This window comes from Pinus tabuliformis, chromosome 5_1 (assembly GCF_031772625.1).
Source record: "Pinus tabuliformis cultivar Carrire ecotype Pingquan chromosome 5_1, CPIR1, whole genome shotgun sequence".
Classification (NCBI taxonomy): Eukaryota; Viridiplantae; Streptophyta; class Pinopsida; order Pinales; family Pinaceae; genus Pinus; species Pinus tabuliformis.
In genome coordinates, this window is record NC_142305.1 from 153,733,559 (window position 1) to 153,755,144 (window position 21,586).

At 39.1% G+C, this 21,586-nt stretch overlaps 1 protein-coding gene across 1 annotated transcript; it reads right to left on the reverse strand.

The window, feature by feature from the left end:
* Nucleotides 1–1,551: 1,551 nt before the first annotated feature.
* On the reverse strand, nucleotides 1,552–11,824 carry LOC149163888 (uncharacterized). The gene is made up of 6 exons (XM_089429295.1): nucleotides 11,771–11,824; nucleotides 10,837–10,916; nucleotides 9,982–10,710; nucleotides 9,793–9,879; nucleotides 2,127–2,219; nucleotides 1,552–1,954 (listed from the first exon to the last, which is right to left on the reverse strand). Exons 2-6 carry the CDS (start codon nucleotides 10,873–10,875, stop codon nucleotides 1,751–1,753), a joined length of 1,152 nt encoding a protein of 383 aa, XP_089285421.1. The 5' UTR covers nucleotides 10,876–10,916; nucleotides 11,771–11,824; the 3' UTR covers nucleotides 1,552–1,750.
* Nucleotides 11,825–21,586: the final 9,762 nt, after the last annotated feature.

Below are 21,586 nucleotides of genomic sequence, written 5' to 3' on the forward strand. Positions count from 1 at the left end.
CTAGTTTTGTGTCATTTTTGCTTCTATTTTTCATTCTCTTTTGCTTTCTATTTTGTGTCATTCTTTGCTTCCATTTTTGCACCATCATTTGCATCAAGTTTACACTGTATTTTGAATCCAATTTAACGTCTTTTTATGCATCCATTTTGTGTCAGTTTTTGCATCTAGTCTTACGCCAGGTTTTGTATCTAGTCTTACACTAGTTTTTGCTTCTATTTTTGCACCAACTTTGGTGCCTATCTTTGCACCATGTGTTGAATTTGATTTAGCACCAAATTTTGCATCCATTTTTGTGCCCATTTTTGCATCTTTTTTTGGACCATTTTTTACATCCACATTTACGTTTGATTTGTCTCCATTTTTCCCATCTCATTTTGCACCATATTTTGCGTCATTTGTTTCATCCAATTTTGCATCATTTTTAACACCATCTCTTGCATCTAATGTTACATCATTTTGAGCATCCAAATTTGCATTTATATTTGCATCTTATGTTGAGTCATGTGTTGTGTCCACCTTTGCATCTTATTTTGTGTCTAATGGTACATTTAATGTAGAGCCATTTTTTACGTCTAATTTTGTATTTGTTTTTGCACCAAGTTTTGCATCCAATTTTAAGATATTTTATGCCCCTTTTTGCACCATTTTTTTGTGTCTACTTGTGTCCAATGTCGCACCATTATTTACACCGACTTTTTCATCCAATTTTGCATTTTTTTTGGTGTCTAGTTTTACATCGTTTTCACCATCCAAATTTGCATCTTTTTTTACCTCATTTTGTGTCCACATTTGCATATAATTTTGTGTCTGAGTTCGAGCCTAAATTTGCATGAGATTAGGAATCATTTTTTACATCCAATATGGCATCCTTGGTTTCACCTTTTTTCAGCCCCATTTTGCATCTTGTTTTATGTCTTTTCTTACATCTTTTTTTTTTCCTTTTTTGCACCCAAGTTTGCATCCTAAATTTACACCATTATTTGCATCATCATTTGGCATATTAATTTGTAACGTTTTTTGCTTCTTTTTAACACTCAAATTTGCATCTTATTTTACATCTAGTTGTTGTCTTTTTTTGCATCTAATTTGGTGCCCATTTATGTGTCCTTGTTTTTTCCCAATTTGATATCCTTTTGTATGCCATGTTTTGTTCCCTTCTTTGTGTCAACTATTGCACAATTTTTCACTTCTAATTTAAAACACTTTGTATGTCAATTGTTTGCATTTTGTATTAATTCCTAGTTTAACATCCAATTTTACTTTCAATTTTGCATCCATGGTTACATCCGCATTTGACTTCTTATATAGAGTATATTTTTCTTTACATATATGACCCCCTTTATAGATTCATAGTGAAATATATGATAGTTTCTAAATATCATTAAAGCAGATATCACAATTCAAAATCATTTGTAAAGAAATTTAAGAGAAATTGACAACATCCATCCAAAAAAATAACAATGTGTCATTAACAATTTTCAAAACATGTATAAAATAGCCACATAATACTAATAAAATCAGTATTATTTTTAATCAAAACAACTAAAATTCAAATATGATTAACAAATCAAAATATTTCATGAATATCGTTATTCTACGATAAATTAACAACATACATAAATCAAACTCATCGTATGATTAAAAAATCAAAATGTCTCATTGATATAGGGTAAATTCACAACACCCATCTAAACATAACAATGTCATTCTACACAATAATTTCTTCATAAAAAACAATGCATGTGCGTGCCTAGCTACCACCACCAAGATCATCCTCATGATCATCTTGACCATCCTCATTACTCTGATCCACATCATCACGAACACCGCAACTATCATCATCATCTCCTCCTTCACCACCATCATCCTCATCCTCATCCTCATCCTCATCATCTCCTGATATATGTTGAACATAATTTGGATCATCGTCTTGGCAATCATTACCTATAGCATTCTGACAAAAAAAATCAATATTACATGTTAGTATTAATTACATAACACAACGCATGTTTTTGTTATACAATGTTAACCATAAAATGAGGTAAGATATAATATCTAATAGTACTAAAAAATAAAATGAAAATATGGTTTAAAAGTATATTGGAAATCCAACTAAGATTACATACCATAGAGTCCATCCAAACAACAAATTCAACCCATCTCTTTTGCTGCAACACCTCCTTTTCCAAATGATTTGGAGATCTTCCATATTTTAGTTCCTATCAATCAGTAAATAGGGAGAAATTAGATAACAATGACTTTCTTCTAGTACAAAATTTATTAAAAAAATATCACATGTTTAATATATATATATATATATATATATATATATATATATATTTTTTTTTCTGAATGTGACTAATCTATTATTATACAAAACAGAGATACATAAAGATTACAATGGGCAAGGCTTTGAAGTTTTGCCTATCAGCCCTTTCCTTGCCCTGCTTTCATTTCCAAAATTGAGTAGAATTCAAAATTGGAATTTGTTGCTTGACCACTGAAGACATATTGACAGAACACATAGTAACATAACAGACACCAGGGCCATGGACTGACCCATACAAAGACCGACAGACACCTGGACTATTACAGCCGACACTTGAACAATTACATTCGACACTTGAACAATTAAAGCCGACACATTGACAGAGATGTGGATAACGCTTGGCAGAGTCATACATTGAGAACCCAAGAAAAACAGCAGAGGTTACCGGAGCGAGTTTATTCATCATCGGTAGTCTGGGGCGCTTCTTCAATCCGGCAGCCGAAACGGAGCATATCTTCAGAGTCGGAGAGCTGGATGACCGCGTCCGGGCTCCCTTCTGGTGCGGGCTTGCTTGGACCAGCCCGCGTTGAAGGGCCAGCATCATGTTCACAATTAGAGGCTGGGCGCACAAGTTCAGGACCGAGCACACGTCCCGGGGCCAACCCACGGGTGTCTACCCCAACCGGAAGGCAAGCAACCGGAGATTCCTCTCTGCTGGAGCGAGGCCATTCTGGGAGAGGCTCTGCCTCCATGTTCTGAGAGATGCCCTGCTCAACCGAAATAGAAACTATCAGAGTGGAATTAGCTTGAGGGCAGGGGAGTCGATACCTGAGCATAGGGAGCTCCTGCTGACCCTCCTCTGAACTTGGATTTCTGCCATTAAAACCACTGTCCTCCTCATTGCTGCCTTGATACCTCCGCGGCATTGAAGTTACTTCAATGGAGGAGGAGGGCGAATTAAAATTTTGCTGCTGCGAGAGGGCCCTGCCTCTGGTTCCCCCTCTTCGGCTGCCCATCCGTGGCCTCTCCCTCGGCATTGCAGAATGCGGCTTTGCCCAATCACCCCGAGCTCCTCCCACAATAAAAACCAACACAGTCTCAGCACCGTTGGAGGGTGCGTGTTCTCCCAGCTCAAAAACCAGCGTGACGCCTCTCAAGTTCCTATGCTCTTTGCCTTCTGAGCGAAGCAAGGCACCTGCGCAATGCTCACCCATATTCCCCTGAACCCTGCACATTCCTTCCTTAAAACGCTCCATTGCATCGATCTGCAGCCCCCTCCCTCGAGCCGAGATGACAGGCATTAATGCCTTCCTCTGTTTGATTTTATGCATATTAATAATCCGCTTAACGTGGTACCCTTGGACACCGCGGGCCTGCCACTTGCCCACGTGATGGCACATGCCATTAGCACGTTGCAGTTGCACCCGCATCCGGGAGGATGAGGTCCTTCTGTGCCAGAGAGATGCAGTCATTGTTAAGCTTATCATCGTCGGAGGTATCCAGGGATCCTGTAAAGTATACAATACCCTGAGAAGCACCTTGGTTGGCAAGTCTGTCCGCCACCTTGTTCGCTGTTCTTCTTATGTGCTTGAAGGTTAAGCTTTGGGGAGTTTGTAGCTTTTCCTCCAAAGATTCCAACCTGCTTAGTAGCCTCCAGCTCGTGGCTACCTTAACAGCTGACGTACCTGCCTGTATTCTTTGGGCGACATTGATAAGGATTAAGGAGTCTCCCTCCACTTCCAAGGGGAAGTATCTGTTCTGTTCTGCAAGACATAAGCCCCTCCATAGTCCTTCTAATTCAGCTACATTATTGGTGTCTTTGCCCAGTGAGCCATAGAAAATCTGCATTATCTCTCCTGAGTGATTTCGGAAGAGTCCTCCATAACCCGCAAGCCCTGGATTGCCTTTGGCTGCCCCATCAAAGTTTAACTTATAGGTAGCATAAGCTGGAGGGGACCAGCTGGAGGGAGAGGCGCTGCTGTTAGAGGTTCGGGTGTTTTCCTTCGGTATTGCTGAGAGGTTTATGTTCCATGCCTTCAGAATCTTACATTCCAATGGGGAGTCTGGCATATCTATATCCGACCAAGATTTGATGGCAAGTGTTTCTTGCAGTTGTTTGTTTAAGATTAGCCATAAGGCCTCAATGGACCTGGAAGAATTGTTGAAAATTCTATGGTTTCTTTCCTTCCATAGAGTCCAATATATGAATCCTGGTAAGAGGCTCCACAGATGGTTGAGAAGCTGACTCTTGAAGGGGGATTTGACCCAGTTCCTTAGATTCTCGGTTATATCCTCTGTCCTGGCTTCTGATCTCATGTTGCAACTTTCAACTTTCCTCCATATTTGCGCTGCTAACGGACAAGTTTCCATGAGGTGACCGATTGTTTCAGAATGACTGTTGCAATTCGGGCATCTTGATGGCCCTACAAATCCGCGCTTTACCAGGTTGTCCCATGTGAGTATTCTTCTTTTGCTGAGCAGCCATAGGAAGGTTGAGATTTTGGGCCATATTCCTGGTTGCCAAATCTTTTCCCAGATGGGGTCCTTATTGGGCTGATTTTCGGAATATCTGAGCTGGTGTGCCTCTTTGGTGGTGAATGTGCCCTTAGGCATGTGTCCCCATCTGAGGCGATCCTGTAGAGTAGAGTATCGAATTCTTCTGAATGATAATTCTTGATCTATGTCCTCATAAGATTCTCCTTGCCCAGCTCTCTGCCAGAGGCTAGCTTTCTTCCAGATTCTGAAGTCGGTGCTTGCGGAGTGTTGCCAAAATTGATTAACATGAGTAAGGTGTGCTTGCTGCATTTGCTCTTGCCAGAGGGGCTTATGAAAAACTGTGTCGAGCCTGGGGAGCTGCTGCCACGAGTCCTCCCAAAATCTTGCCGTAGTGCCGGAGTGAATTTCCCAGAAGCTATGTTCTTGAATGAACTTGCTGTGTGGTTTGGCTGCGTTCCAAATGGGGGATCCTTGGGTAGTGGAATTGATTCGGATTAAATCAGACCATTGACTGCCTGGTGCATATTTGGCCTGCCATATTTTGGCCCAAGGTGCATTGGGCTTGGTGATCCAATTCCACCACAATCGAGCTCCCATAGTGTTGTTGTTCTGGATAGGGTCTCGTAAGCCCAGGCCTCCTTCTGACTTGGGTTTGCAGACGTTCTGCCAATTTACAAGCGCCCATTTCCTGTTAAGGCCCGAAGACCCCCAGAGGAAGTTACGCTGAAGATTGCGAATAGATTTTAGAATCCATTTTGGGGCAGCCAAAAGAGAAAAGAGGTACAATGGCATGGCCTGAAGAACCGATTTAATTAGGACAAGCCTGCTGGCGGTGTTGAGAGCCCGGTAAGTCCACAGGGAGAGTTTGGATTCTAGCTTATCTAGAAGAGTCTGCCAGGAGGAATGCTTGATAGCTGCAGCGGCTAGGGGGGCCCCTAAGTAAGACGAAGGAAGCTTGGAAATAGAGAATTGCAATATTCTAGCTATGTTCCTTTGAGTGGAGGGGGGGGTGTTGAAAAAATAGAGCTGGGATTTCGATGCATTGATGGAGGTTCCGGAAGCTTGGGAGAAGATGGAGAGCAAGGATTTAAAGACAGAGGCTTCTTGAGAAGATGGGTATCCAAATAGCAAGGTATCGTCAACAAATTGCTGGTGGGATTGAGGTGGCAGGCCATGCACAGAGATGCCTTTGAGCATTTGAGAAGAGACAGCGGCCTTTAGAAGTCTACCCAGCCCTTCTGCCATGAGGACAAAGAGGAAAGGCGACAGTGGGTCCCCTTGTCTTATGCCTCTAGATGGCCGAAAGGGATGAGAAGGAGAACCATTTAACAGAACCGAAAAGTTTGGAGAGGAGATTAAATTGATGATCCATCTTGTCCAAGTGTGACTGAAGCCAAAAGCTATAAGCATTTTTTGTATATAGTTCCAACTGAGCTTGTCAAATGCTTTGGATAAATCTAGTTTTAGAAGCATACCTGGCTTTTTTAAAATCTTGAGAGAGTGAATCACCTCATTTGATAAGATGATGCCGTCCATGATCTGCCGCCCTTCAACATAACCTGTTTGTTCCGGCGAAATGAGTAAGGGTAGGAGAGGTTTGAGCCGATTTGCTATGACCTTGGTGATGAGCTTGTATATGACATTGCATAAAGAAATGGGTCAGTAGCTTTCCGGTTTACTTGGTTCAGCACATTTGGGGACCAATTCTATGAAAGTAGTATTGAGAGATGGAAGAATCCAATGCATGCTTCTTGATTCTTCCACCAGCTCCCAGACCTCTTCTTTGATTAACTCCCAGAATTCATGGTAAAAATTGGCAATGAAACCGTCTGGCCCAGGGGCTTTGCCATCCTTGAGCTGGTTCATTGCTTCTTCAATTTCTTTTAGAGATGTGGGCTGAAGCAGTTTGTTGTTGTGCTCATCAGTTATTATTCGAGGAATATGCTGAGTGATGGCTCGAATTTCTGTGTCCTTGTTTCCTTCCGGTTCTTTGAGGATGTAATGAAAGTAGTTGGTTAATTCCTTTTCCATGTCTTCGTGAGCTTCGACTCGCTCTCCTTGTTGGTTGTTGATGAAAGTTATGTTATTATGCATTCGCCTTTGGATAGCTGTTCTGTGAAAAATTTTTGTGTTCTTTTCTCCCTCTTTTAGCCAGCTGATTCTTGATTTTTGTCGCCAGAGTATTTCTTCTTGTTTCCTCCGTTCTTCTAATTGATGCCAGAGGATTTTCTCTTGTTGGGACTGTTCCTCCGTTCGGCCTTCTTTGATGATGTCTTGCTGCAGTGCTTCCATTTGCTTTTCCAACCTTTGTCGATTCTCCTGTATGTTACCAAATTGTGTTCTATTCCAGTTCTTGAGGACTTGCTTTAAGTTTTTTAACTTTTGCTGGAATTGATACATTTTGGCTCCTTCTGGTGGCCTGTAGGACTTCCAAGCCTCTTCTACTATTTGCCTAAAATTTGGGTTTGTAAGCCAAAAGGCTTCAAAGCGGAAAGGCCTATTGCATCGTGTACCAGGCCGAGACCATTGAAGCATTATGGGCCAGTGGTCCGAACCTCCTTGGGGCAAAATTGATGCATTGAAGTCGCCTCCTATATGGATTGCATTATCTGAAAGGAGGAACCTGTCAAGCCTGGAGGCGATGTGATTGGTACCGCTGCGCTTGTTAGTCCAAGTAAAGATCCCATTGGTGGTTGGAATGTCCATTAAGTGATTGTCCTGAATAAAATCTCTGAGCCCTTTGCTGTCAGTTTCTAATCTTGTTCGTCCCCCTGTCTTTTCCTCCAGCGATTGTATGATGTTGTAATCTCCTCCACAAATCCAGAGCGGGAACTGTCTGTGCTCATTTAAACTAGAGATCGTATTCAACAGATCTAATTTCTGTTGAATGCTTTGCGGAAAATAAACATTGGAAAGGTGCCCATGAATATTTGTGCCTATAAGATGAAAAGATGCTTGAATGAGGAAATGGGTGGCGTGGAAGTCGTAAAGAGTAAGGATCTGTGGATTCCATAGCATGGCTAATCCACCTGAAGCTCCTGAGGCGTCTACGGACATTGAGCTGCTGCCGGCCCAAATTTTGTTGCGTGCTTTGTCCATGGCAATTGTGCTGCTTTTAGTTTCTTGAAGAAAAACTATAGAAGGTTTTTCTTGTTGAATCAAGTTCTTGATCATTCTGATTTTTGAGGGGCTGTTGAGTCCTCTCACATTCCAGGAGATCAGCTTCATAGTAAGTGAGCTGTAGGTTTATAGTATTTGGTCAGCTTAGGGAATCTCCCTGATTCCATAAGCAATTCTCCCACTGCAATGGTTCTCTGCAGATCCGTTTTGCGTCCCCTCTTCTTGGTTTCTTTGAGAGTCTTTTTTATATCCCATGGACTTCCTCCCTGTATGCCGAGATTTTTGTTGTGCTGTACCGTGGCTAGGACTCCTTCTAGCCGATCTATTTGCCAGGGAGGAATGGTATTGTATTCTTTTTGCTTACAAGCTGCTTCAAGTTTTAGGAGATCAATGCCTTCTATGATGATGTTCTCCAGATCTTGTTCCATGTTGCTAGGGGTGTTTTGTTCATCTTCCTCTGTGGTATTCTGTAAACTTAGCGCTAAAGCTGCATCCATGTCCATGTCAGAGTCTGGTTTCTTGGAGTTTAATATTGATTTCCCTTTGCCGGCAGAAGGGTTACTGGGGTCTGAGGCTACCTTTGTGATGTCTTCAAAAGGTGGAAGGGGAGATTGGAAAGAGCTGAGATTGTCTGAATGCTTAAGGGTCTGGGGATTGAAGGATGAAGAGGGCTGAAAGACAGAGTCCATAGGTTCTTCACTGGGCGGATCTTGGTTGGCTAGAGGGGAAAACTTGTTACGAGAGTCTAATCTAGAAGAGATTTTTGGGGCTTCCTGATTTCTCTTGGTGTGCCTACGGCAGTTGGGGATTATGGTAAAGCCTTCCGAATCTGTCCGGTTCTCAGAGGGAGAGGCTTTGGATTGCTGATTAAGAGGGCAATCCCTAAACAGATGCCCATGCGCATGGCATTTACGGCAACGGAAAGGGATGTGTTCATAATCAAGAGTTTGCTCCCATTCAAAATCTTCGTGAAAGAGACTTACCGTGTCTGCCAGAGTCTTGGCGAGGTGCATCTTAACACAGATCCGAGCATAGGATGTGTATTTGCGCTTCTTTGTTTCCTCGGAAACTTTGATGAAGGTCCCCAGTCTGTTGCCAATGTCTGCAAGCGTTTCTTCCTTCCAGTATTCCACAGGGAGCCCGTACATTCTTATCCAGACGGGAGCCCAACTGAAGTCCTCTTTATCAGGGTTAAATCGTGGCTTCCATTCTATGAGGTACAGTCCGGATGAGTTGAAGAAGTATGGGCCACCCTCGAATACCTTAGTTTTGTCCTCCAGGCAGTTAAATATGGCTGTGAAGAAGCCTTTTGGACCTAGTTGCAGCGTAACTTGTCCCTTAGGTTTCCACTTTGATTCGATCCAGCCATTCAGGGCTCTTTCTGTCGGCCAGAAGCCCAGGAATTTTCCGATCAGGGCATGGTCCTGCATGTACTGGATTTCTCCATTGATTCGATGACTGGGCAGTTCTATCCTGATGCGTTCTGTCGACTTTGGAATGCATGTAGCCGAGGTCGCCTTTGGCTGTGACGAAGAAGCGTTTTGGCACTTTTCAGTTTCTGGGTCTGTGGCTGCAGGCTGATCTGCAGGGATCTCCTTGTCGTTGGTCCTCTGGCCTTCATGCTCTGTTCCGCGGTTTGTATCCGGAGTAGTCAGCGGGGTATTATTCGTCTTCTTGCCGTCTGAGTGGGTATTCGAAGGAGGGGGGGCAGAGCCCGCCCCTCCTGCTGGCTGCGCCATGGAGGGCCTTCAGCAGTGAACTGACGGCTTAGCGTGATCCGTCAGGTATGAGCAGAGTGCAGGGTTCTAAAATGTCTGCAGGTGCGCAGGCATCCGTAGGGTTTCGCTCAGAGCTCTCTCTCGTTTTGGACAATCAAAAATAAGTAATTACATGTTTAATATACTTACAAAGGTTGTTATCAGTGCTTTTAAACCTTTCTGGCCACTACGATGAGTGACTTTTGTCTTGGTTAACCTCGCCTTGGATGCCTTGTCCTTAAACATAAACCAATTCAATTTATTTTCACACAAATACATGTCTAAGATACTTATAAGTATTAATACATTCTGAATAATGTTTAATGAAAAATTCAATACCTGAATGCTCTCATTGCCGGCTTTTCTTTGTGCATCCAACTTCTCATATGATTTTACAAGTTTTTTCCATACTTTAAAAGGTATGTCAATAGGTCTTTGTTTCAGTCTTTGATCTTGAGGCATTTTTTTAATTTTTCTTGTTTGGTTGCAACGAAACCTCTTACAATTGAGCGACATTTGCAATTTTATCTTCTTAACCGACCAACCGGTACCAAATTCATTCTCTATGTCTTGTACCACCATCTTTTTTAGGTGAAGTGGAATCTTGGAGAATGTGAGGTGAAGATGATCTCTAAATCGTTGAAGGCAGGAGTCCTTTAGCCTATTTAAGAATTGTTTTCCTGCTTCTGTCCTTCTTATCTCCCCTGAGACAGGGTCATACTCTATCTTGGTACCTAAACTACCAATAGATGATGCATAAGCTGAGGATGAACAAGAATTTGCAGTCCCAGGAGTTGCCACCAGAGAAGATGTTTCAACACAATGTTCTTCATTATTGGTGTTTGATGTCAATAACACTTTTTTCGATTTTTTTCTTGATCCAAGAGAGGATGGGGAACTAATGGATTCTCCTAAAGCTTGTTGATTACCTGGACCTAGTTGATTAGCTTCAGGGGATTTTGTCTTAAGAAAATGCATTAGGGATTCAGCATCCAAAGATTGAAGTTTTTTGAGTCCTTCTATCCCAAAAACATCTTCAAGCAAGGACTCCGTTATCGGATTCTTTCCCTGTCCAAATTTCAATGATTTACCACAAAGTATAATTATAAAATTATAATTCTAACTTCAAACCTTAAACAAAAAATAAAACATATTATATTATGCAATTATTCTATAAAAACAAAGTAAGCTTACCTTTTCCGATCCACTTGCACCTCCTTCTCCACTTGCCATATCCTCAAAGTAGAAGAGATCGATAGAAAAGGATGTTCTCCCTTAAAAAGCAAAGGATTGAAGGTGAATAATCTCAAAATGGCTCTCTAGGGTGGAATTTGCAAACAACTTAGTTAAAAATCCAAGTGACAATTTCTATTTTGACAATTTCTTCCTTTCTTGGAATCAGATTCTCCAGTGCTAAATGATAAAATGGTTCAGCTCTTATGCTGTCATGTATATAAAAGACCTCATGCCATTGTTCCCCCCTTCATGTTTTTTCCTAAAAAAACATTACCCTTTTTACATAATTACAAAATATAAAAAGCAGCGGATTTTTACATACTTACATAATACAAATAGCAGATTTTTAGCAATTAGAAATTAGATTTACCAAATTTCCAAATGTTTTTTATCTAATTACAGAACATAAACAGCAGCAGATTTTTACATAATTACATAATACAAACAGCAGCAGATTTTTACCAATTAGAAATTTCTAATTGGTAAAAATCTGCTGCTGTTTATGTTCTGTAATTAGATAAAAAAACATTTCAAAATTTGGTAAATCTAATTTCTAATTGCTAAAAATCTGCTGTTTTTATTACATAATACAAACAGCAGCAGTTTTTATCTGCTAAAAATTTGGAAGATGAAGATCTTATTCAATTTCTGTATTTAGTTTCATGTGGCAAGAACAAGATTCTTCTAAAGGAACCTAGCACTGCAACAATATCTACAAGTGATAATTTTGAATTCAATCCTCCCTTTTCGCACAAGTTGAAAAATATTAAGATTCCACTTACAGATATGAATGCAAATGAGAGGAACAGAGTGATCGAAAATGTAAAAGAAGACAGACATTTCTAAAAAGATTCAAGAATAGTTCTCATCATGAAGGCTAGAAAAATCTCACCTCAGCAACAACTATTGAGCGAGTGTGTTGAACAGCTCCAAAGCACATTCAAGCCTGAACTTAAAGCAATAAAATCCAAAATTTAGGACTTGATCTCAAAGGAGTACCTGGAACGTGACAATGAAAACAGTAATTTATTGAGATATATAGCCTAATATTGCTGATTGAGATGCAAGTTGAAAACAAATCTGTAATGCAACTTATGGTTAATTTTGTTTTATTTTAGAGAAATAAAACATATCACAGATTGGATTTTCCATGTGAGTTCGATTGACTAACATAGAAATACTCTGTTTTGCGATAGAGGATAGAAATACATAAACTAACCGTGGCAATTCATTGCCAAAATTGTCAACTCCCCCTGATTCAGTCACTAATGGAGACTGCAGAGCATTTTCAAATGGTGTGCCAGTAACAACCTTATCATTATCTTATGTAAGCTCACGATTTGTCAATGGCGTACTACATTTTGGTCCAAATAATGTGTACAAGCAAGGAGATATATCATGGCCCTCAGTATGTCCAAGAGTCTTCAGTGGTGTGTCGAAGGATTCCATCCTCTGTTCCAATGTAGGTGATGACATATTCTGTGAAACAAATTGTTTACTTATCTCTTGAAAGGAAAAAATGAAAAAATGTCACACATACAGTGCACCAACTGTGTACTATGTTCCTTAAGATGAATCTGATAAAGAAGATGGAAAAATATGAAGTTCATACATAATTTAGCTTACCTTTTCAGAATCCATCGCTGCTGTTTCATTTTCTTTCTGTAGATTCTATAACTTCCAAGGGTTTGAAGCTCCTTGCAGTCTATGATAAATCTACCAGGAGCTGGTCATGGATTGGTCCAGTGGTATGATCATATCTAGCTCCCCAAGGGATGAGTCCATGGAAGTCCAGAGTTCTCTAGAAGCATGGGACATTTCTCAAACTGTGCTTTTAAAATTGGTGGAAGCATTTGCAAATTGGATGAAAAATTGGAATGAAACTCTTCAGCAGATTGTTCTTCTTCCTACCCCACCACCACCATAAATGCCAACAAGTATATATGAAAAGGAAATATTTCAGGACTTTAGAGCTCAAAAAAGTTCAATCACTATCACCCCAAGTTCTGCTGATATGAAAGCCTATTTCTGTAGAGAAGAAGTTCTTCGATACTCTGTTCCTGACAGGGCTGTCTCTTACACTACTGTAGATGGGAGTAATGCAGTTGTTGCTCCACTAAGGAAATTTGGTTGCAAACCTACCATAATGCATACACCATAGTGCATTATGACTCTTATTGAAGGATTGTCATTGGGGAACACTAAAGGAGATTACTCATTGATAATGAGCCAAAATGGAAGTAATAAAATATCCATGTTGAGAGCTATTGCGGGGATGTGGTGTTTTGGTAAAGGAACTAATAGGTTCCATATTAAACACAAAAATAAAGAATCAAATAAATCTACTTTACCATAAGTTGTCAATCATATTCAGCGACTTAAGTCATGTTGTGATCTTGAAGTTACAGTGAATGACAAGGCCTGATCTCAAAATTTCATCTTAAGAATTGAAGGGGACTTAGGGGACAACAATAGCTTGAAACAATGGACATTTTCTTGCCTATCAATCCAAAAACTAAAGTATACATTTTCCATGTGCATACCCATCCTACAATTACTTTTAACAAGTACACATATGTTCTTAGGAGAGGACACATATGCTCATGTTTTGTAATGGAGGAGACGTATGACCAGTGGCCCATGGAAGAAAATTTCTTTGGGTTTGATGCAAATTTTGAATCTATAAGTATAGGTGCATGCATGGTATTGGAATCCCTCTTGTGCATCCTTTGGGAGTTGATATGGTAGCAAATTTTGCTTCAATGAAAAAACTTCTAGGAGTCAAGGGTTCGAAGCTCCTTGCAGTCTATGATAAATCTACTAGGAGCTGGTCATGGATTGGTCCAGTGGTATGATCATATCTAGCTCCCCAAGGGATGAGTCCATGGAAGTCCAGAGTTCTCTAGAAGCATGGGACATTTCTCAAAATGTGCTTTTAAAATTGGTGGAAGCATTTGCAAATTGGATGAAAAATTGGAATGAAACTCTTCAGCAAATTGTTCTTCTTCCTACCCCACCACCACCATAAATGCCAACAAGTATATATGAAAAGGAAATATTTCAGGACTTTAGAGCTCAAAAAAGTTCAATCACTATCACCCCAAGTTCTGCTGATATGAAAGTCTATTTCTGTAGAGAAGAAGTTCTTTGATACTCTGTTCCTGACAGGGCTGTCTCTTACACTACTGTAGATGGGAGTAATGCAGTTGTTGCTCCACTAAGGAAATTTGGTTGCAAACCTACCATAATGCATACACCATAGTGCATTATGACTCTTATTGAAGGATTGTCATTGGGGAACACTAAAGGAGATTACTCATTGATAATGAGCCAAAATGGAAGTAATAAAATATCTATGTTGAGAGCTATTGCGGGGATGTGGTGTTTTGGTAAAGGAACTAATAGGTTCCATACTAGCAATTGTCCCAAAAGGTACAAAGAGAGGCCGATAGATTTATGAAGTTGGAATTGTTGAATTTTTATAAAAGGTCGGGCCAACTTCTAGGCTGCTATTGATATTGTATAGCTTATTAAATCTGAAATAGAGTAAAAGATATAGGAGACAGAACAGACTGGGAATGTAAGTCCTTTATACTGGAAGAGAAAAAGAGAACAGAGCAGCATGTAAACGCAGAAGAACATAAAGAAAACCACAAGACTTTCTGACTGAACATGTGTTTATTGGGGTCCAGATTCATTCACATGTATTTAAAAATGTTGACATGCTTGAACCAAAAAAGAAGAGAGCAGCAAGGGAGCAGCCAATAGGAATATCAAATGCACAATGCCTTCTTTGTTGGTATAAACAGATTTTGTTTGATGATGGTAATCATGTATTTTCTCTTGCAAATTTCAGGAATTGATTGATGCAGAGCATACAACAGACTTCTATAATCCAGCAAATTGTGATGGGTATGCTCCAGTTGGCAGTAGCTCAAATGCTTAAGAAATATGATGTTGCATTCAACTTTATCTATGATGATTTGTGTCGTTTGATTCATGAAGAAGGATTTTCTGAGGCAATGGCAGATCCAGAGGGTCTTTTTTGGCAGGTTTTTAATGCAGCTTGAAATGTTGGCATTCCTTTGGATAAGTGAAAATGCTTCTTTTTTTTCGTTTAATTAGTCAGGGATACAAAAGTTCTCGATAACGGAAAATTGTTCTTGCTAAAGCTAACTGTGGTATGGAAGTTCTAAAGTTTTAAAGATTCGGGGGAGACCGTTCTAGAGATTCCCGTCTGTCAACTGCTGGATTGTCAACATGAAATAAAACGAGGAGATTTCTAGCTTATCAATCCAAGGAGACTCCTTTCCTTTACATAAGGAGCTGATCAATCCAAGACAAAGTGGGAAGGACTACAATGCATAGATGTATGTCATCATCTCGTGACACTCGATAATCATGAAAAAAAACATAAAGAAGCTCATAACATATAGAAATAGAAGAAAGAGACTCCTTTACATGAGGAGTTGATCAATCAAGGACTCATGCAGAAGCGCTTTTTAATGCATATTAGACACACACATTGTCAATACACCAATCAGTCAAGAAAACGTGTCAATTAACAGACCATATGCCATGACAAATCTCAATCCCTTACAACATTTAATCAAGAAAACATTTCAATTAGCAAACCAGCCATGACAAATCTCAATCCCTAACAGCATTTAGTCAAGAAAACATGTCAATAAAAGGAAACGGTATATTTTTATGTTCAGATTGTTTTGTGAAGTTTTAGAAATTGTGCTGAGGATCGTTCCTAAATTTTAAAAATTATTACTCTGGCAAGTAGAGTGGAACTTGATCTGAGGTTAAAAATTTAATAGAAAGAGGGAGACTTAATGTTTAAGGGCTAAACAGTGAGGATTTAACGGAGGATTTTAACGTGCTCAAGTTTAAGATGCAAAAACATTAAAGCACAAACACAAAATATGAGGAGATCCCGTGAAAATGGGTTGGGAGTATCAGAACGGTCTAATTGCACTGCTGAATCTGTTTTGAAATTCCAATCTCCAATAAATCTGGAAAAATAAAATAAAAATATTCAATTCTGAAAAAATAATGTATAATCTAATTCTAAAAATTTAAATAAAAACATCCCATTCTGTAAAAGTAAAGTAAAAACATCTCATATTTACTACTAACGATAGTTTCCAACTGTTACATGTGTTGCTGCTGGTTCTGCCATCGTAGAGCTGAGAGTTATTTCTGTGTCGTTTTTCAGGTAATTCTGTTTCATCTCCAGTCAAACTACCGTGCCAACGTCGTGGTATTTTTCCATTGATACGTGAAAGCCAATAACTGCCGTGCCCGATTTTTCAAGTGGACTATACTCATTAAGCACAACAGTTCTGCAAAGGCCAAGCAAGTAGCCAATTCTCATGGAATAATTACCACACAGAGCACCAAGGGAGCAGCCAATAGGAATATCAAATGCACAATGCCTTCTTTGTTGGTATACACAGATTTTGTTTGATGATGGTAATCATGTATTTTCTCTTGCAAATTTCAGGAATTGATTGATGCAGAGCATACAACAGGCTTCTATAATCCAGCAATTTGTGATGGGTATGCTCCAGTTGGCAGTAGCTCAAATGCTTAAGAAATACGATGTTGCATTCAACTTTATCTATGATGATTTGTGTCGTTTGATTCATGAAGAAGGATTTTCTGAGGCAATGGCAGATCCAGAGGGTCTTGTTTGGCAGGTTTTTAATGCAGCTTGAAACGTTGGCATTCCTTTGGATAAGTGAAAATGCTTTTTTTTTGTTTAATTAGTCAGGGATACAAAAGTTCTCGATAACGAAAAAATGTTCTTGCTAAAGCTAACTGTGGTATGGAAGTTCTAAAGTTTTAAAGATTCGGGGGAGACCGTTCTAGAGATTCCCGTCTGTCAACTGCTGGATTGTCAACATGAAATAAAACGAGGAGACTCATAGCTTATCAATCCAAGGAGACTCCTTTCCTTTACATAAGGAGCTGATCAATCCAAGATAAAGTGGGAAGGACTACAATGCATAGATGTATGTCATCATCTCGTGACACTCGATAATCATGACAAAAAACATAAAGAATCTCATAACATATAGAAATAGAAGAAAGAGACTCCTTTACATCAGGAGTTGATCAATCAAGGACTCACGCAGAAGCGCTTTTTAATGAATATGAGCCACACACATTGTCAATACCCCAATCAGTCAAGAAAACATGTCAATTAACAGACCATATGCCATGACAAATCTCAATCCCTTACAACATTTAATCAAGAAAACATTTTAATTAGCAAACCAGCCATGACAAATCTCAATCCCTAACAACATTTAGTCAAGAAACATGTCAATAAAAGGAAACGGTATATTTCTATGTTCAGATTGTTTTGTGAAGTTTTAGAAATTGTGCTGAGGATCGTTCCTAAATTTTAAAAACTATTACTCTGGCAAGTAGAGTGGAACTTGATCTGAGCTTAAACATTTAATAGAATGAGGGAGACTTAATGTTTAAGGGATTAACAGTGAGGATTTAACGGAGGATTTTAACGTGCTCAAGTTTAAGATGAAAAACATTAAAGCACAAACACAAAATATGAGGAGAGCCCGCAGCCTAACATTGAATACAAAACTGCCTTAAAAGAGTGAATACCTATATACACCCCAGCTATAAAATTCAAGGATTTTAACGTGCTCAAATTTAAGATGCAAAAACTGGCACAAGAAGAACAAGAACAGTGATAATTTAATATAACCAGTGATTGCCAACAGCCAGAGAAGAAGAACAGCAACAACAACCGGCAGACCAAAGAAACGATTAACTCTGAGGGCAAACAGCCAGGGAAAAAGAACAACAACAACAACCGGGAGACCAAAGAAACGATTAACTCTGAGGCCAAGAGTGCAAGAAGATGGGGATGAAATATATGACTGTAGAAGATTTCACTAATGGCAGATCGCTTCCGTGACTGATGTAGCTTATATGACTGTATTATGCATTTAGTATGCAAACTATGAACACGCATAAAATAGTAAAAAGCGTTTGCTGTATAGTATGCAATTTAGAATGGCAAAGATGGAAAACGCATATAAAAATCTACAGCGGCTGCTGTTTCCTTGGTTGTTTGGTGGTGTTCCATGCGGAGGTAAAGCTGGATATTTTCTGCAACTGCCTAAAACACAGATCCTTCTATGCCGCTATGAGATTTTATGTAAGTTCCGGAAGCATGAGGGTTACGTGGACCACAGGTATTTAATTATTGCAGGCGGACAAAAACTACAACGGCTGCTGTTTCCATGGTTGTTTGGTGGTGTTCCATGCGGAGGGAGATAAAGCTGGATATTTTCTGCAACTGGCTAAAACACGCATCCTTCTATGCCGCTATGAGATTTTATGTAGGTTCCGGAAACCTGCGGTGCCACCTAATGAGGGTTACGTGTGCCACCTAATGAGGGTTACGTGGACCATAGGTATATAATTTTCGCAGCGGACAAAAATGGTAGGAAACCATGCCAGATGTCAACAGGAAATTGAAAGTGTTGACGACTGTGTTGATGCATAGGAAGGCCTATCGGCCTAATTAAACACAAAAATAAAGAATCAAATAAATCTACTTTACCAGAAGTTGTCAATCATATTCAGCGACTTAAGTCATGTTGTGATCTTGAAGTTACAGTGAATGACAAGGCCTGATCTCAAAATTTCATCTTAAGAATTGAAGGGGACTTAGGGGACAACAATAGCTTGAAACAATGGACATTTTCTTGCCTATCAATCCAAAAACTAAAGTATACATTTTCCATGTGCATACCCATCCTACAATTACTTTTAACAAGTACACATATGTTCTTAGGAGAGGACACATATGCTCATGTTTTGTAATGGAGGAGACGTATGACCAGTGGCCCATGGAAGAAAATTTCTTTGGGTTTGATGCAAATTTTGAATCTATAAGTATAGGTGCATGCATGGTATTGGAAGCCCTCTTGTGCATCCTTTGGGAGTTGATATGGTAGCAAATTTTGCTTCAATGAAAAAACTTCTAGGAGTCAAGGGTTCGAAGCTCCTTGCAGTCTATGATAAATCTACCAGGAGCTGGTCATGGATTGGTCCAGTGGTATGATCATATCTAGCTCCCCAAGGGATGAGTCCATGGAAGTCCAGAGTTCTCTAGAAGCATGGGACATTTCTCAAAATGTGCTTTTAAAATTGGTGGAAGCTAAGTCAGATGATCTTTGGTATCATAGAGATTTGTTCCTTTCACTTCTTCATAGGCACCTTACTAGCTAGTGCCAGTGAGAAGTATCAGTGAGTTCTGAGGGAGCAACATATCTTTTCTTACTATGCCAACTATATGCCCTAGACTAACATAGAGGAACGTGTCAGTCGACCTGTGTGTTAATGTTATACATAATGCAGAGGAACAAAGTCTTATACATCGTGAGCCATATGAACTGTGTAGAGCCAAGAGCCATCGGTAATAGATTTGGCAGTAACAACATACCAAGCAGCTCTGCTATTGCTGTTCAATGAAGCTACGAAGCTGAGCTGTGTAGAAATTAAATCTCAACTAAATTTGGAAGATGAAGATCTTATTTGACTTCTGTATTTAGTTTCATGTGGCAAGAACAAGATTCTTCTAAAGGAACCTAGCACTACAACAATATCTACAAGTGATAATTTTGAATTCAATCCTCCCTTTTCGAACAAGTTGAAAAAAAATTAAGATTCCACTTACAGATATGAATGCAAATGAGATGAATAGAGTGATTGAAAATGTAAAAGAAGACAGACATTTCTAAATAGATTCAACAATAGTTCTCATGATGAAGGCTAGAAAAATCTTACCTCAGCAACAACTACTGAGTGAGTGTGTTGAACAGCTCCAAAGCACATTCAAGCCCGAACTTAAAGCAATAAAATCCAGAATTCAGGACTTGACCTCAAAGGAGTACCTGGAACGTGACAATGAAAACAGTAATTTATTGAGATATATAGCCTAATATCGCTGATTGAGATGCAAGTCAAAAACAAATCTGAAATGCAACTTATGATTAATTTTGTTTTATTTTAGAGAAATAAAACATATCACAGATTGGATTTTCCATGTGAGTTCGACTAACTAACATAGAAATACTCTGTTTTGCGATAGAGGATGAAGAAGATTTCTAGGTCACTTGCAAATCACTCACCCAGTTCTACCTTCAAGAGGAGGGACTTGTAAAATCTGCTGCTGTTTGTATTATGTAATTATGTAAAAATCTGCTGCTGTTTATGTTCTGTAATTAGATAAAGAAACATTTCAAAATTTGGTAAATCTAATTTCTAATTGCTAAAAATCTGCTGTTTTTATGACATAATACAAACAGCAGCAGTTTTTACCAATTAGAAATTTCTATTTTCTAAAAAAAAACATTTCTCTTTTTAACATCAGCATATTTTTATATAATTACATACAAACAGCAGCAGACTACTAGTAAAAATTTACCAATTAGAAATTAGAAATTAGAAAGAAATCTATAAGTATCTTTGGAAAGAAAAATCTACTAGTAAAAATTTATAAAATATTACTAAGGGACTAAGAAGGTGCTGTTCCTAGAAGGAAGAAGTCTATGCTCGAGAGTTGGTGATGCCTGCATGTTGGTTGGGAGGAACAAGCACTCTCCAATAGATTTCCCAAAGGAATTTGTAAGTTTTTATTTGTGCTTAATAACAGACTTAAGATTATTTTGAAGTGGTATATTGGTTTGTTTTGACAACAAGGTTATTTTGGTCAAATCATTGTTGCGGTATTTAAAATTACATGAAACTTATATGAGTTTATTATCTGCATTAGGATTCCTTGGAAATCTACCCATGTGAAAACCTTAATGCTGTAATATCTTCCCATTCTGACTTGAATTAATGTTTGGATCTTGATGCTGAAATGACACAGTTGTGTCTTTGCCTAAGGTGACTAAGGTGACTAAGGTTGCTGTAAGCACTGATGTGGGGTCCCATAACCACCTCATGGATGGAGACTGGAATAAATAGTCCTTGTTTATTACTAAGATTGATAGAGTATATCTGCAATTGTAAATTAAAATACTGGATAATGATTGATTGATATGAATTTATTAAGGATGATATCGACATTGGGCCTCTTGACTGTGTATAGATATACAGTGATTGGTCACGAGGTGTGTGGCCTTTGACCTTTCATTGGCATAATTAGTACTGTTCCTACTACATTGCCACCCTCTTAAGAATGTTTTGTCCTCAAAGCATAGTAAATGAGATTTTCTCTTGCTGAGCATGCTTTCTTGGTAGCATCATCTTTATTTAGTTGTGGGAGTTTGACTCAGTTCTTGATTTGAGTGATGGTGAGGTTCCTTTGCAGTGTGCACATCATATTCTAAAGTCTTTTGGCCTAGTTATTCAATGTGAAACCTTGATAATCCATGGTAACATACTTTCTTTGTGGTTATATGTTTGTCTGTGTTTCTTGCCCCCTTTCTATTAGTTGTAGATCATTTGTGATGGGAACTTTCAACCCATATAGTTCATAATTTTGTCTTTTCTAGTTAAATTACTTGAACTATTCTTCAAGTTTAATGTTATAAGCACCCCACTGCATCAACTATTCAACACCTAGTACCCTACCCATCTCATTGAGCTGAAGAGCATAGAGTTGTGTTAAATGTTCCAATTCTTGTATTTGAACCATGACTTTATGGAATCT